The following is a 15,689-nucleotide window of genomic DNA, read 5'->3' on the forward strand; positions in this document are numbered from 1 at the left end:
ACTCACCAAGGATGAAACCTTGACACCAAGGATGAAGCCTTGAACTGGAATTAACGAAGCCTTTAATGAGTGTTTAATGAATAAAATCAGAGAGCTCAAAATGCAGAAGAGTGGAGCTCAGAGAGACGTACCAAACCAAAATTTGGCAAACAGATTAGTGGTTACGAGAGTAAAAGGAGGTGGGGGGTGGGTGAAATGGATAAAGGATCACATATGTATGGTGAGAGATAAAAACTAGACTATTGGTGGCGAACGCAATGTAGGCTACACAGAAACTGAAATATAACAATACACACCTAAACTTTACACAATGTTATAAGTCAATATGGCCTCAATAAAAAAAAATATGTATATATTTGGCAGCAACTCATGAGAGCGTTGAGCACGGGGGGCTGGTGCAGGGAGCTTGCTTGGTTCCAGGGATCATCGTCTTTCAGGGATCTCCTCATTTGGATCCCATTTCTGACAACAGTTACCGTCACCCTTAAAATAAAATAGCCCGTTAGCTCAGCAGCAGATTGAGTTTATTCAGGAATAGCCAGAGGAATTCAGTTTGGGACAAGCAAGCTATGGCAAAAACCACCGGCAAGGCCGGAGAACAGAGAAGGGGATTGTGCTTTTAAAGAGAAAAAAGGGGAGTAGAGAGGGCTGTTCTGTGAAAGTTCCTTGGAGGAGGGTAAGAGTCCAGGGTGATGATGGTTTCTCATTTGCTGAGCTGTGGTATTTTCCATTGGCTGGGCTTGTTGAAGGACAGAAAGAAATTCTTCCTTCCTCCTGCTGGGGTAGTAAAGTAGTAGCCAACTTGCTGTTGGAGATGCCAGGTAAGTCCTTTCCTCTTTGGGGTATTGACAATGGGTGGCAGGCATTAGAGCTCCCTCTACAGGTCTTCCAGACTCCAATTTTAGTTGAGGTTTCTTTTATTAATTTACACATGGTGGTGGTGAGCATCATCGACTTTAAGCCACTCACCTGTAATGACTACATCTTCCCACTCTGGGACAACCAGGTTGGGTGGGGCATCACGTTCTCCTCCATGGCTCTGGTGCCAGCCTACGTTGTCTACAAGTTCTACAGCACATGAAGTTCCCTTCAAGAGGTGAGCACTGGGCCAGTCTGGAGGAAGACAGGGGCACAGGGAATGGAGGGGTCATCTTAAGTCATTCCTGTTGGAATGAGAGAGGGGATACAGAAGGATGTGGACACTAGAGTAAGACAGACCCACCACATTTGCCAACTTATTTACCCCCCCCCCCCACACACACACAAGCCTCAGTTTCCACATCTGTAACCTGGGGATAATAATATGGACCTTGAAAGGAAAAAGGGACTGTGCTTAGCACAGTGCCTGGTACATATATGTTCAACACATGTTACCTGCTGTTATGTTATATGTCCTATGCAATAAATGCTCCTACTGCTATTCCTACTGTTATTTATGTGGGAAGGTGATGCTCAGTCCTCAAGTCCTCCAAGGATGAGCTAGACAGACTGCCTTCATTGGACCCACTCCCGTGGTCACTCTAAGGTTTGTCATGGCTCCAAATGTCCTAAGTCTCCCTGTCCAAGCTCACGGTGACCTGGTATCTCAGCTTTTACCTGCCTCTTTCCTAAATCTGACACCTGATAAACCTAAACCAGAGATCTCCAAAACGTATTGTTCTTCTTTTACCTGTATGCATTGCATGAACATATACACATGGATAAGTGTTTGGGAAACAGTGCTCTTTATTCTAAAGTTATGTCTTTCCTATTCTTTGGTTATTACCATGCCCTTTCTTTTGTAAATCATAATGATGATCTTTTCTTGATGTCCTTAATTTGAAAGATAAAGATTTCATTTCTTCTTTCCTTTACCCACTCACTCCACAGATATTTACCGAGAACCCGTATGGGCCGTGCAGTATTCTCAGCACTAGGCAACACTTCCTGGAGTTCACATTCTGATGAGGGAACAGATAGACAAATGAGGACTTGAGGGAGGGAGCCATACAAGAACTGAGGGAAGAGGGCCCCAGCCACTGTTGTCTGCTCTTTCCCCCAGTTCCTTGTGACATATTTCCTGTTCATGAAATCTCAAAATCTGGCAGCCTCTGGGTGACTGGGAGGGTCAGGGTTCCGTGAGGTCATCCCAGACATGGGAACCAGGACCTGCTTTCAGCATTTTTATTGTCCACGCTTCGGGAGCATGGAGGGCTTCCATCATCTAGTGATCAGTCGTTGACTCTAATTATGTTCCCTGAGTCCTGCCCTGTGTCTCCACCCCAGGGAGGCCAGCCTGCTTCCCAGGCAGGGCCAGTCCCATCTCCTGTGCTCTCACTGCACTCTGAGCCTGTCCTCTGCAGCACTTATACCCATCATGGATAGAAAATTGCCTGTGCGTTTATTTGTTCAATGCCAGTCCCTTCCATGAACTGTAGGCTCCCCCACAGCAGAGAGCATGTGGGTCTCCCTCAGCTCTGGATCACTAGGGCCTGGCTCAGTGTCTGACCACAGTAGTTGGCTCAATAAACACTCACTGGATGAATGACTCAAAGTGAACTGACCAACTCCACAAACGGGTGGGCTGTGTTTTGTACAAACCTCACATGCTGTCCATGTGGGACTTCAGGACCAAATAGCAGGTGACCCTTACTTTGGAGTATCTTCTCGGCCACTGGAAGGGTGACCCTGGACCAGGCTGAGGCTTCCTCCAATTCTCCATCCTCTCACAGAGACTGGCCTATAACATCACTCCAGAGAAGTCAATTAATCACAACGAATTAGGGATCAAGAAAGGAAGATTTAATTCAATTAGCTGTCACAATCAGGAAGATGGAAGACTAATGTCTCAAAAACCCATCTTCAAGGACTGCAGAATCTTGAGGAAGATATAGGCAAAATGGGGAGTAAGGAGGGGGTTTACTTCAGTCCTGATGGACTCCAGGGTCTTTTACTGTTCCATTCCTTTGTCAGCTGTGATGGACACTTTGTAGGTGTGTTCCCCACCTGTGATCAGCCTGTTCCTGGAGGGAAACTCATAGAAAAAAGTCTTAATTTATCAAGCTATCGGGTAGTACATACGTAAGCTGAGGCCATAAATCAGGAGAGCATGTGAATGTTTTCAGAGTACATGCAGAGCAACGAGTAGTCATGCAGAAGATGAACTGGGGCTATTTAGCATGACAAAATGGCCTCACTTATGCTGACTCACATCCCCAGAGAAGGCCCCAGAAAAGACCATGGCCTGGACATATCCAGGAGCCACCAATAAATTGCTTCTGCAGCAGAGAATGGCTACTATACAGGGAGCGGCCCCCACACCCACTGCAGCTCCAGGTTCTAGTCCAGAGTCCCAACCTAGGATAGGGTGACTCAAAGTGAGGACAGAAGAGGTCTCATGCAAGCCCAGCCTCTGGCCACAGTGGTCCTGCTGCAGACTTGAAGGCCACGTCAGCCCAACACCAGGGCACCTGCCTGCTGCCCACTCTGAGCCCATTCCCAGGCTTTGCTAAATTTCTGTTCTTGCATCACAACTCCTCAAACTCCCATGGTAGTTGCCGTTGAGCCCTGACCCCGTCTCCAATCACACAGTAGTAAAAATACTCCACCAAAGGAGAGAGGTGAGAGGGCAGGGTGATATTTGAGGCATGCCCACTTCACAGATAAGGAAAGACATTGCAACTCTGCCATTTTAAATGAGATGCAGATTCAGATCAGGGAGCATCAGAGCCAAGATTAGAATTACTAGCTAGGCAGTTAAATTTATAGAGCCCCCACCATGGTTTTGGCATTATGGGGAAATATGGCACAAGGAGTGCCTGGCTTTGTTAAAAGAGAGAATGGGGCCATCCCAGTCTCACGAGTCATGGATTCCCAGGAGAACTGGGACCTGAGGAGCATCAGCACCTTGGACAAGGCCAGTGTGCTGAGCTAACATTTAATTAGCAAACACATTGGTTTATCCTGTGCCAGTTACTGTTCCTAGTGCTTTATAAACTGCAGCTCATTGAATCCTCCTAATGAGTCCATGAGGTAGTATTATCAACCCCATTTACTAGTGGTGGAAACTGAGACATAAAGAGATGAAATAACTTACTGGTTGGTGAGACTGAGGTTTGAATCCAGGAAGTCAGGCTCCGGTCTGTTCTTTTACCCACTCTGATATGCCATCTCCCTGGTCCCCAGCCACACAGGCGTAACATGGTCCAGCTGGTACCTGGACATGGATTCTCAACTGGTTCCAACACTCTCTTCATTACAAATACATATAAAAACAAATATATTTATTTATATGTACAGATATATGTAATTTGTATAAATATGTTATCTATGTATATATACTCCTACTTAAGTATATATAATACATATATATAGAAATTTATGTATGAGTCTGGACCCATGGCTGAGTGGTTAAATTCGCATGCTCCGCTTTGGCGGCCCGGGGTTCACTGGTTCGGATTCTAGACGTGGACATGGCACCGCTCATCAGGCCATGCTGAGGCGGCGTCCCACATCGCACAACCAGAGGTGCCTACAACTAGAGTATACAGCTATGTACTGGGGGCTTTTGGGAGAAGAGAAGGAAAAAAAGGAAATTTATACATAGATATATTTAAGTGCCTACATTGCGCTAGGAAGAAATGACTTGTCCTAGGTAATATAATAAGAGAGAGTTCATTTTGAACAGAATTCTCCTGTCTCCCAGGGAAAATACCTTTGCTGGCTTTCCCCAGGCACACACCAGACCCATGCTCTCTGGTTCTTTATGCCAGATACAGGTATGCCATATGGGCTCACAAAATGCAAAAAGATTACACATAGAGTGTACATGTGTTAGGATGACAAGTGGCTCCATGTAACAGATCTAATCATGGTCTCTTAAATGAGGTTTTCTCATTCCTGTGTAACAAATAGGCAATAGGTCAGCATGAGAGATGTTCTTGAGCAAGAAGAAAGGGAGAAATCTTCTTGTTTCCGGAGAACTTTCTTCATCTGGACATGCTCAGAAGCCTGGGATGTTTCTGGAGATGCTGAAGGAAGTCAAGAAGAATTTGCAACCCTTCTAGCTTCCTGTTCACCATCCATAGCATGTGGTTCTCATGCTCATGGAGAGAAAAGGGCTAATCCACCTGCAGACATCTTGCCCACCTTTCAGGCAGGAGGAAGGGAAACAGAGTAAAAGGAAGAGACCAGTTGATCCTGTGTCTCTTTACTATGGAGAAGAGTAGATTTTTCTGGAACCCCACACAGATGTCTACCTACATCTCATTGGCCAGATCCGTGTAACATGGCAATTCTTAGCTGTAAGGGAGTCTGGGGGAAGAGTAAGAAATTGTAAGTGGGTACTTTGCTGCCCTGAACAGAATCAGGGTTATGTCAGAAGGATAAGAAGGGATATTGAAGGATGATGGTCATTGACTCCCTTCCCATGGCTTCCTCACTCTGGATTCCATCATCTGCTGACAAATGTGGGGAGGGGTTGAAAGACCGTGGTCCAAGCGGCCATAGATAAGGGCTTCTCATTCCCACAGGCTGCAATCAGTTATTATCCTTGACGACGTTATAGGGACTCAGGACTAGTTCTTCCAGGATGAGGACAGACAGACCGTGGGTTGGCATTCACAGAGGCACCTCTAAGCTGGCTGAGTGGGTGGGTATGTCCACTGAGCAGAACATTTCTCCCCATTCTGGATTCCCTCTCCCCTTCTCTGAGCTGACAGGGCATCATAGCAATAGCAGAAGCTGATTAAAATAGAACATGGGCACTGTGGCCCTCAGGTGGCACCAACACAGGCTCCTGCTGCCAAGTAGAGGCTGAGGGAAGCCAGGAGGACGAGGAGTCTTTGTCTCTGGACCAGTCTCAGAGCCTATTTGAACCCTCAACACTTCCCTGAACCAGGGAGTGAAAAGGGTTCTTGTCTGGATAAAAAGATATATTTGGTTTCATATTGGTATATCTTGGATGGATTCACTCATTCATTCACTCATTCACTGATCACAGTCATACCCAGTCCTACTATGTACCTGAAGGAACTAGAGAACACAAAGGTCAAATAACCCTGTCCTCAAGGAACTCTCGGTCTGATGGAGGAGACAGCTGGTGTGCTGATCAGGAAACACATATTGAGCACCTCCTGCATGCTTGTTTGAAGTCCTCTAGCGGCTCCCCGTTCCTTCAATGTAAATCCAAATTCCTCAGCCTCCTCCTCCTCCTCATCTCACCCCCGCTCTCTGCCCCAGTCACCCTAGATTAACGCAGGTGTTTCCCCCAGCACACCCTGTCCCCTTGCGCCTCATCCCTGGGCCTTTCTCCATCTCTCTGAAACTGGCTAAGTCCTATTGGTCCCTCAAGATGTCACCCCTAGAAGAGCCTTCCCTGACCTACCCCTGTCACCGCACCTACCACCATTTGTTGACATGATCTTTCATGGGGCCAGTGCCTTTTAGGACGGGAGGCACAACCACTTACTTCTCTTTATGTCTCCAGAGTCTAGACAAGTGTTTGGTACATCATCGGCCCTTAGGGGATGGTTGGGTTACAGAGACAAGTGAGACAAGGCACAGCCTGGCAGAGAAATCATGCACATAACCCCACCCAGGGACATCAGACAGGGCTCCCCATAACAGGTGGCACTTGAGCTGAGTCTGGAGGTAAGTTCCACATCATGACAATACCATGATTCTGCAGTGTAAGGATGTGCAGAAATTTGCAGGGTGCAAGTGGACAGGCTGTAGAGGAAAGTAAACCAGAAGATGAGGGTCCTCGTATGCTGGTATAAAGAGATGGAACAGTTTCCAGGGGCGCTTGGGAGCCAGTGCTATGTTGTAGATTTGTGCAGTGATGTGATCATAGTTGGTTGTTATATAACGTATCAGTGAGCACATGCTGGGTAACAAAACCACTTTGGATCTTAAAACAACAACCATGTCTGTAGTTCATGGTCTGTCGACCATCTGCCTCCCACAGTTCTGCTGATCAAGACCAGGTTCAGCTGACCTTGATCAGGCTCACTCAGGTGTCTGCAGCTGTGAGTGAGCTCAAAGCTGGCTGGTCTTAGACAGCCTCTCCTGGGATGGCTCCCCTCCATGTGGTATGTCATTCTTCAACAAGCTAACCTGGGTTTGTTCACGTGCCAGTCACGTGGATTCAGGAGAACCAGTGGACACGTGCAAGACCTCTTGAGTCCTTAGCTGAGAACTGACACACCATCACTTCCACCATGTTTTACTGTCAAAGCAAGTCAAGAGGCCAGCCCAGACTCTGAATGAGTGGACCTGCAGAATCGCATGTACAGAGGTGATAACAGTTGTGGCTGTTCAGATGCCTCACTCTGGCCCTGTAGGGTGGAGAACAGAGGCAGGAGACTTGATAGGAGTCTTAGACCCGCCCAGGTGAGAGGCAGAGGACAGACGCTTTGCAGAGAAATGCTATGTGAGTGGAGCTTCCTGAGCACTTCCCAGGTGCGGGAACTGGATTAGTTCTGTCTTAGAGGCTGGGAGACCACCTGGGCCTGAAGGTGTTTAATCTCAGTTCGAAGGAGGAATAAGAGCTGGGAAGCTCCCACCCAAGCAGCCCCTGCATGGCTAGGACTCCAGAGGCTGCAAGAGCCGAGAGATTACTCTGAATGCCGTCCCTGGATGTGTCAGCGCAGGCATGGTCACACTGTTTGGGGACGTGGTGGGGAGTCTCGGCCTGGGGTGCAGACCTGGCCCCATCCCCGAAGCAGGTGTGGGTGCATGGACTCTGCCCACAAGAGGGCAGCAGAGAATCATCAAATCGGTGCCTTTGGCCAGAATCAAGGGATGAAGATACAGGTGAGGAGGGGCCCAGAGGTGGATGGTAAACAGTGTCCTGCGCAGGAAGGAAGGGGTGCTTTGCACTTAAGGACTCAGGCTCTGGAGCCAGACTGCGAGGTTCATATCCCAGCTCTGTCACCAGGGCCGGCTTCACGGGCGTGAGACCTGTGCAGTCACACAGACCCGGCTCTCTGAAGGCCTCCGGAGGCCTTAAATGCTTCTCTGTAACCAACATGAAATTCTTAATAACTTTTAAAATGAGGATTATTTTACTTTGCACAACAAAATTATGTAAATTATACAGTTCTATTTTGCACTGTTAATTATGTAGCTGGTCCTATCCATCACTTACTAGTTGAGTTTCCTTGGCCCTTGTTCTAACCTCATAGGGTTCCTGTGGAGATTATTTGAATTAATATGAAAGTAATTATTATGAAGACACATAATAAATATTCAATAACTTTTAGTTACTATTATTAGTATAGACTTCAAAGACATAATCACAGGTCACCGAAGGCTGATGTCCACCTCCACCTTGTAAAGATCCATGAGTCCATCCACCTAGTCCCTTTGCCAAACACTTTCTGGGGGACCATGAAAATGAATCTGACCTGGGTCTTGACCCTGAGGAGCCCACTGTCTAACAGGAACCCCTCTGCTCACCAGCTCCCTCACCTTCACATTTATTCCTGGTGCCAGTGCACAGAGGAACACAAATGAGCTGATGGCACAGGGACTGATGGACAGGACACGTTGGCTGACCCTGGGCTCACTGTCCATCCCTCATCCAGGTGCTCACCTCCTGGACTGACCGGGGAAGCTCCAGGCAGGGCCTGTGGTTACGAGGTGCCAGCTTCAGAAGGCTGCCACTCCCCAGTGCCCTTCTGAGGGGGAGATGTGGGCTGCTCTGCTCCCCATTGTGTAGTCACAGCTGTGCAGTCTAGGCCAGGCACCCAGGCCAAGAAGGACTAGTGTGCACAAAGCCACACACTGGTCAGGGATGATCTCTACTGAAGGGTGACTGACATAGCCAATCACACCTTCTATCTCAGGAAGGTTGGACTGAAACTGTGCAGAGAAAGCCAGAGGTCAGGGGAGGGGACAGAGTGCAATTCAAGGTCACAGTGAGCAGAAACCTTAGTGTCAGACCCAGAGACATCGGTAAGAGTTGCAGAAGCAGAGGCTCGGAGGGGCTGAGTGACCATGAAGGGGGCCATCCAGGTTAGGGGGTGGTACACGACACTGCAGGGGAATTGACACAATGACCTTGTTGTCGTAGCTTACTTGGGTTCACCTCCTTGATGACATTCCTGTCCCCACAAGGCCTCTTCAGTGCGCTGCTTTCCTTCTTCCTGCATTCTGACCACAAGCCCCAGTCACTGAAGATATCCTGGGTGAGCCTACATTTTTGCAATCTCAGGTACCTGGAAAACAACTCCTTTATTTGTCTGCTCCTGCATTCAGCCGTGCATGCCTGCACTCAACACATGCTCTGTGCAGGGCCCTGGAGACACAGGACCTATAGAAAGGGTCCTCCTTCAGGAACAAACTGAGCAGGTGAGGGGCTCTCTACGCTGGCTGTACTCCATCTCCACATAGGGAGCTTTTAAAAAGTCCTGATGCCCAGGCATCTCCCCAGAGGAAAGGAATGAGAACCAGGATGGGGCCCGTGCAAGGGCATGTTTTAGAAGCTGCTCAGCTGATTCCAATGGGCAACCAGGATGGAGAATTTCTCATCCAATGGATTTCTTTCAGCCTCTATAGGTTTTTGCTTCTTTTAAGCCAGGCTGAATTTTGTTCATCTCCAATCTTTCTTTTTCATGTTTTTTTCTCCTTTCTTTTTCTGCTTTCCCTTCCTCTATTGTAGGTCATGACTTGGTGTAGCTCAGGCACCAGCTCATGCCACCAGTTTCGCCAAAGATTAGTCATAATTATTGAAGGGAAATGTCTGTTGATGGCACTTTCAAAGTCTTTGGTCTCTCATAGCTGCCTGGAATGTGGAGGCAACGAGTGTTTGATAGGGTCGGTTTCACACGCTGGAGCTGGGCAGGGAGGGGCAGCAGCTGTAGGCAGATGCAGAGGGAAAATGAGTGGAGAGTATGGTCAAGAGGGAAAGACCCTTCATGCATGGATGGGGTCCATGTGGGGGTGGCCAGGCAGTGCAGTAGAGAGACTGCAACTTATGGGCAAGGAGGCCTCAGTTTGGCTCCAAGGTTTTGTTGATGTTTTCTCGGTGATTTGAGCCAGTTCCTTCCCCTCTCTGGGCCTCTTTTGTCCATACATTTGGGTGGTCAAGTGCCCTTCCTGATGCCCTTCTACGTCATGTCATTTCCTTTTCCTCTGGTTGCCTTCAATATTGTCTCATTGTGTGTTGTTGTCCTTTAATCCTGCTTGGAGTTGACTGATTTTCCCGGATCTAGGCTTCGATGTCTTTCATTATTTTTGGAAAATTCTTGGGCATTAGCTTTTCAACTATGGTTTCTGCTCCTTCTTTCCGTCTTCTCCTCCTGGGATTCCAATTACACCTATGCTGGACCATTCCATATTGTCCCACATCTCTTCGATCCTCTGTACTATTTTCTTCCCACTCTTTTTCTCGTTTTATTGAAGTTTGGTAATTTATATTGGCCTTTCTTCAAGTTCACACATTCTTTCCTCAGCTGCGTCAAGTGTACTGATAAACGTGTTGAAGACATTCTTCATCTGTATTACTATTATTAAAAAATTGTAACCTTCCAATTTGCTTCCTTCTGCTGAAATTACCCATCTGTTGATGCAAGTTTTCCATATAGTTGTTTTGGATCCCTAGTCTGTTAGTTCTAACACCTGGGCCATCTCTGACTCTACTTCTGTTGATTGTTTTGTCTCATGTTAGTGGAGTTTTTTTCTTGCTTTTTCTGTGTTTCCAATTTTGGATGAGGGATCCAGAGTCCCCCTGAGCAGCAAACGTGAGAGAGTAGAAAATGAAGTAAATAGTATGTATTAGTGGAAATGGTCATACTCTTCTGCTAGACTTATAATGTGCATGTGTACGCGTGTGTCTGTTCATGTACGTTTGCCTGTGTGTGTGTGTGTGTGTGTGTGTGTCAGGAGAGTTGAGTCCAATTATCAAGAGAGGAGCAGGGCTTGGGTTTCGTTGTTGCTGAGGTTTTCTTCAGTGCGCCACGCGATTCACATTCTTCCAGTGTTATCTTGTGCTTAGGGCGAGAGGTGCTGAAAGGTTTACCCCAATGTTCCTGTTCCACCCTCAGCTGTACCCCTGCCCTGTGCACCTGCCCCTCAGAGAAGTTCTCTCTCCACACTGTCTCCATCCCCCAGTGGTACATTTCAGCTGCTCAGTCCTTGGTGTGTGCTGACTTGGTGGTGGCATCCAGGAGTGGTCTCTCTTGTCCTGGTCCAGCCTCAGCCTTAGGCAGACCCTCATCCCTTGGTCGTGGAGAGGGGGCTTTCTCAATGATTGTGCCCCTCCCCAGCAGTAAAAGACCTCTAAAGACCAGGACCCAGGAGGGTCTCTTGTCCCACTCCCAGGGGTAGAGGGTTTTTAAATTTTCCTCTTCTGCAGTCTTAATAGGTCTCCTCCAGGGCCCCAAGGGAGGTGGGTTTCCTGCCCTTTTACAATGGTTGAGGGATTTTGTTCCTTAAGGGAGAAGGGTCTTAGCAGGGCTTCAGGCATGCAATCCTGAGGCAGGCTTTCTCTGGTCTCACTACCTACTCCCCATCTTTCTCAGCAGCCCCTGATGGAGGTCCATGGAGAAGAGTCTGGATACAATCCCCCATGGGTCTGTGGCTCTTTAGGATTTTATACCCTCATACTAGTCCACACTTGGCCTTTAGCACTTGATTAGGAATTTTAGAGTAATTCTACTCACACCCACGGTGACCCCATCTTCCACCTGTAGCAGATGGTGAGTCAGCATCCGCATCCCATCTCTGCTCCAAAATGCCTGTCTTCCTGAGACCTCAGGGTAATTGTTCACCTGCAACCTCAGCTCTTCAAATCATTCAGGAAAAGTCATGATTTTGAGAATACCGAGCTTTTTCTTGCTGTTAGGGTGGGAGTGTCACTCATTAGTGCTTTCTACAAGTAGCAGAGGCCAGGAGTCAGCCCAGCAATGCTGAAAGAGGCAGTTTTAGGGTGATACTTCAGGGACTCACTCCAAGCACTTCTAGTGGTGTAGGCTGCAGAAGGGGCTCAGATGAACTGTTGGAAGAGACAGCCTCAGGGAAAGGACTGGGAATGTACTGTGTATGTTGGAGAAAGACGTGTAGACCTGTGGAAGGGTTATTAAAGGCAACACAACAGTGGCATAGGGTCACCATGGCACTTCCCCTACCCCCAGACTCCAGGTACATCTTTGATTGGTGCATTCTCCATCTCTACAGGTAATTCCACAGGGAGGACAAGGACACTGCACTCTGGCCACCCCACATCCTGTTGTTGGAAGGTGTTGAGGGCCTAGAGACATGGAGCAGATGCAAAGTGTCCCAGGGCCCAGCCTGCTGCTCTGCTTGTCCAGAGGCCAAGTCAGACCTGTCAGAGGCAACTCCCTGCAGATAGTGCCCTCTCTCTTCATGCTTCTCTCTAATGAGGATGGATGGTTTACTCTCTAGTTCAAGACACAGATACTCACTTGCTCTCCTAAAGAACATTTATTTCAAAAATTTAGGCCACATACAGAAATTCCCGCTCCCTGGTCTCTGTCCACCCCCACCAGACAATTCCCCAGCCTCCACAATAAGGTGCCTCCTTGGACTTTAAGCAAATTTGGTAGAACACACTGTCTTGGCTCCCCCAGGCCCCTGAGGCCTGACAGGTAGCGTATTCAAAGTTCAACATGTTCTGTCTGTTGTTGCTTCTCTGCTGCCTTCTTGGCCAGGAGCTCGGTCCAGAAAGCCACTTCCTTATCTTTCAGCTTCTGGGCTGCCTGAGTGGTGACACCAATCTGCAAGTACCCTTCCTTCTGGTCGTACACTGGCCAGTGGGGCAGCCCCTCACCATTGGGGCTCCTGGGAACAGAATCAAAGAGATATTCTCCAAATCTACTGTGTGGTCCCAACAATCCTTTGAAATTTTCAGGGATGCCTGGTGTCATCTCTGCCTAGAGGCTCGTATGCCTCCAGAGACAGGCAGCTCACTATCTCCTGGGCAGCCTGTCCATTTTTAGAGAGCTCTCATGTCAGAGAACACAGGTCTAGGAGTTTGACCATCAAACGTTAGAAGCTACCCTTCCCAATAGATATGCCATACCCCTTCCCATCCCTGCTCCATCTTTGCTGTCAGGCTCACCCAGTCCGAGCAAAGTTGGCCCAGAATTTCATCACCATCTTGCTGAGTTTGATCTCCTCTTCTGAGGCACCCTCTGTGGGGAAGAAGAAAAAAAGCCGTTGCTACTCAGAGTGTGTTTAATGGGCCCAAAGCAGCGGGATCACTTGAGAGCTTGTTAGGAAATCAGAATCTGAGCCCTTACTCCAGACCTACTGAGTCAAATGATGCATTTTAAGAAGATTTTGGGTAATGTATGTGCACTTCGAGTTTGAGACTTATTGATCTAGTAAAGGGCTGCAGCCAGTCCATGAGTGGGTGGCGTTTGTCTTCTGTGCCTACCAGCCCTTGCCGTCCCCCTTCAGAGTCACAATGCTGTACCCCAGGCGTTGCATCACAGCAACCCCACCCCCTACGATTGTTCTCCTTTGAGTTTAAACTCAATCTCCTTCACCCACCCACATCTCCACAGAATCTGATAAATAACAGAGCTGTAATGGTCCTAAAGATTCACCCAACCTGGAAATCCCCAGAGGCACTGGTGTATCACAAATAGCTCTGAGGTGGGTCACATGCGATTCATCCCTCACTGTGGATAATTAAGGCATTGAAGACATTTGTGAAAGGTTTTCTTTAAAATATTATACTATTAACATATTAAGTTTGAAAAGATATGAGTTTTAGAAAGATGGACAGATTGTTGGATAGGTAAATAGACACACAGTAGCCCTGATTCAAGGTCCACACCCATTCTAACCTTTCTATAAGTCAATCTGCTATGCTCTTGTGAGCGGAAATGGGTGGTGGCATTCTTGCCCTTGATCTGGACCTGACAGCTCACCAACCGTTTGCTGCATTGATGCTCAGCTCTGGATTCTTGTAGTGACCATGAATGAGGGCACATGGACATACATTCTCTATCATGCATGGTGCAGCAAGAGAAAGGTTGGGGACGCTTCTTGTTCAACTCTGTTACGGAGAATTTGGGAAACTAAGACCTGGAGAGAAGGAGTAACTTTCCCAAGGCCACCAAACTGAGATTTGTACCCAGATCTCCTAATCTGAAGTTTGTAGTCACCAAAGGGAGATCACCTTTTAGAAATGGGGCCCCGAAGACAGAGAAGATCTCATCTCCATGGTCCCCTATCACCGTCTTGGGTCTCATGGCTGATGAAAAGCTTGGGCGGTACTGAAACTCATACATGAAGGTGGAGGCTCCGGCATCTGAGAAGACATGGATTCATACACAGTTCATTTTACCTGATGCACACCTGGATGGTATCAAAGTCTCTGGGGGCCCTGAGCACTCAGGGAATTGGTGGCACGCCTGTGTCCTGAGTATACAACAATGACAATATTAATAACAGCTGCCATTGTGAGTGTCAGCTGTGTGCTGGACACTGTGTGTCCCTGCAGGAAACTCCTTCTTATCAGTGTAATGGAGAAATAGTATTTTGAAAAGCTTCTGTCACTTGCTTAAGGGCGTATAGCTGGTGGAGGTGGAATGGGATTTGAGCCAGTGTTTGTCGAATGAATGAATGAATATTAAAAGAATGAATGAATGACTGTTGAAACACTAGATAGAGCCATTGAAAATAACCATCATTATAGCGGCACTCGGTCAATTCACATAAACTCCTTTGCCCACTGATGCATCCACACTCAAGAACACCTACAAACATAAAGTTTGCACTATTGGATTTCATTGATAACAGGCTAGTTTTCATTCCTTTGGAGAATCCCTGCTGTGCAACAGTAGTCATCTGTTCTGCCCAGTTTTGAGAGTTTCCAGTGTTTTTTCTCGCCCATTCTGAGAAAAATGAAGCAAATCCACGTTGCTGGTCTGAAAGCACAAATATTTAAATACAAACACATGAAGAAAGGGGACAATCTGTGTCTTGTGTCTCAGGGCACCAGAAACTCAGCTCTTCCTTTTTCTCTGTCACCTCACATGTCTTGCTTCTTCCTTGGCCTGGGGAGTGTTAAGGTGGTGGCAGAAGAGAGAAAAGAGGCTGAGGAAGGACAACGTTGCCTCTCTCCTGCCCTCTCTCCTCCTCTCCCCTGCCCCCTCTCTCACTTCCCCCTCTCCAAGTCCCGGAGATGTCAGTTTTTCTATTGACTGCTTCACCAGAGCTGCCCATCCCTGCCCCTTCAGGTGTAACTCAAAGGCCACCTGGCCATGGCTGTTGACACTTTGCATAGATCATATTGCCTATGAGGAGTTAAGGGTCATATCCCAAGTCAGTCTGGTAGAGAATCTTTACAAGTTTTCCCCCTGTTGGACAGAGTAACAAATTTGGGAAATGCATAAAAAAGGAAAATGTACAGGAAGATCAGATATAATCTCACCATTCAGAGAAAACTGTCAATATTTTAGCACATATCCTGGTTTTTGGTTTTTTTTTTTTGCTTGAGGAAGATTAGCCCTGAGTTAACATCCGTGCCAATCCTCCTCTACTTTGTTTGTGGGTCACCTCCACAGCGTGGCTGAGGAGTGGAGCAAGTCTGCACCCCGCATCTGAACCCACAAACCCGGCCACCAAAGCAGAGCACCCAGAAGTTTAATCACTTGGCCATGGGGCCAGCCCCACATGTTCCTCTTACGTATATAAAGTTGAGACAATATTGTACATGTTATTATGTAAATATT

General features: G+C 47.5%; 1 protein-coding gene and 1 long non-coding RNA gene across 5 annotated transcripts in view; both read right to left on the minus strand.

Annotated features, from left to right (window-relative positions):
* Positions 1-2,759: 2,759 nt before the first annotated feature.
* On the minus strand, positions 2,760-8,672 carry LOC111772756 (uncharacterized). 3 transcript variants are annotated; one of them, XR_011437314.1, is made up of 3 exons: positions 8,452-8,672; positions 4,076-4,229; positions 2,760-3,002 (listed from the first exon to the last, which is right to left on the minus strand). It is a non-coding gene; the product is annotated as an uncharacterized lncRNA (long non-coding RNA). The 3 variants fall into 3 exon arrangements; XR_011437315.1 differs by having other exon boundaries at positions 8,576-8,651; XR_002806773.2 differs by having other exon boundaries at positions 2,760-3,013; positions 8,452-8,633.
* Positions 8,673-12,411: 3,739 nt separating this feature from the next.
* The window catches only part of LOC100050764 (liver carboxylesterase-like), a 31,529-nt gene continuing 28,251 nt past the window's right edge, over positions 12,412-15,689 (minus strand). For both annotated transcript variants that reach the window (XM_014738460.3, XM_023637014.2), the window contains exons 11-13: positions 14,132-14,263; positions 13,064-13,136; positions 12,412-12,783 (exon numbers count right to left, since the gene is read on the minus strand). In XM_014738460.3, coding sequence (XP_014593946.1) covers positions 12,600-12,783; positions 13,064-13,136; positions 14,132-14,263 — 389 coding nt within the window. In that variant the 3' untranslated portion in view covers positions 12,412-12,599. The remainder of the gene's footprint in view (positions 12,784-13,063; positions 13,137-14,131; positions 14,264-15,689) is intronic.

Source organism: Equus caballus, chromosome 3 (assembly GCF_041296265.1).
Source record: "Equus caballus isolate H_3958 breed thoroughbred chromosome 3, TB-T2T, whole genome shotgun sequence".
NCBI classification, from domain to species: Eukaryota; Metazoa; Chordata; class Mammalia; order Perissodactyla; family Equidae; genus Equus; species Equus caballus.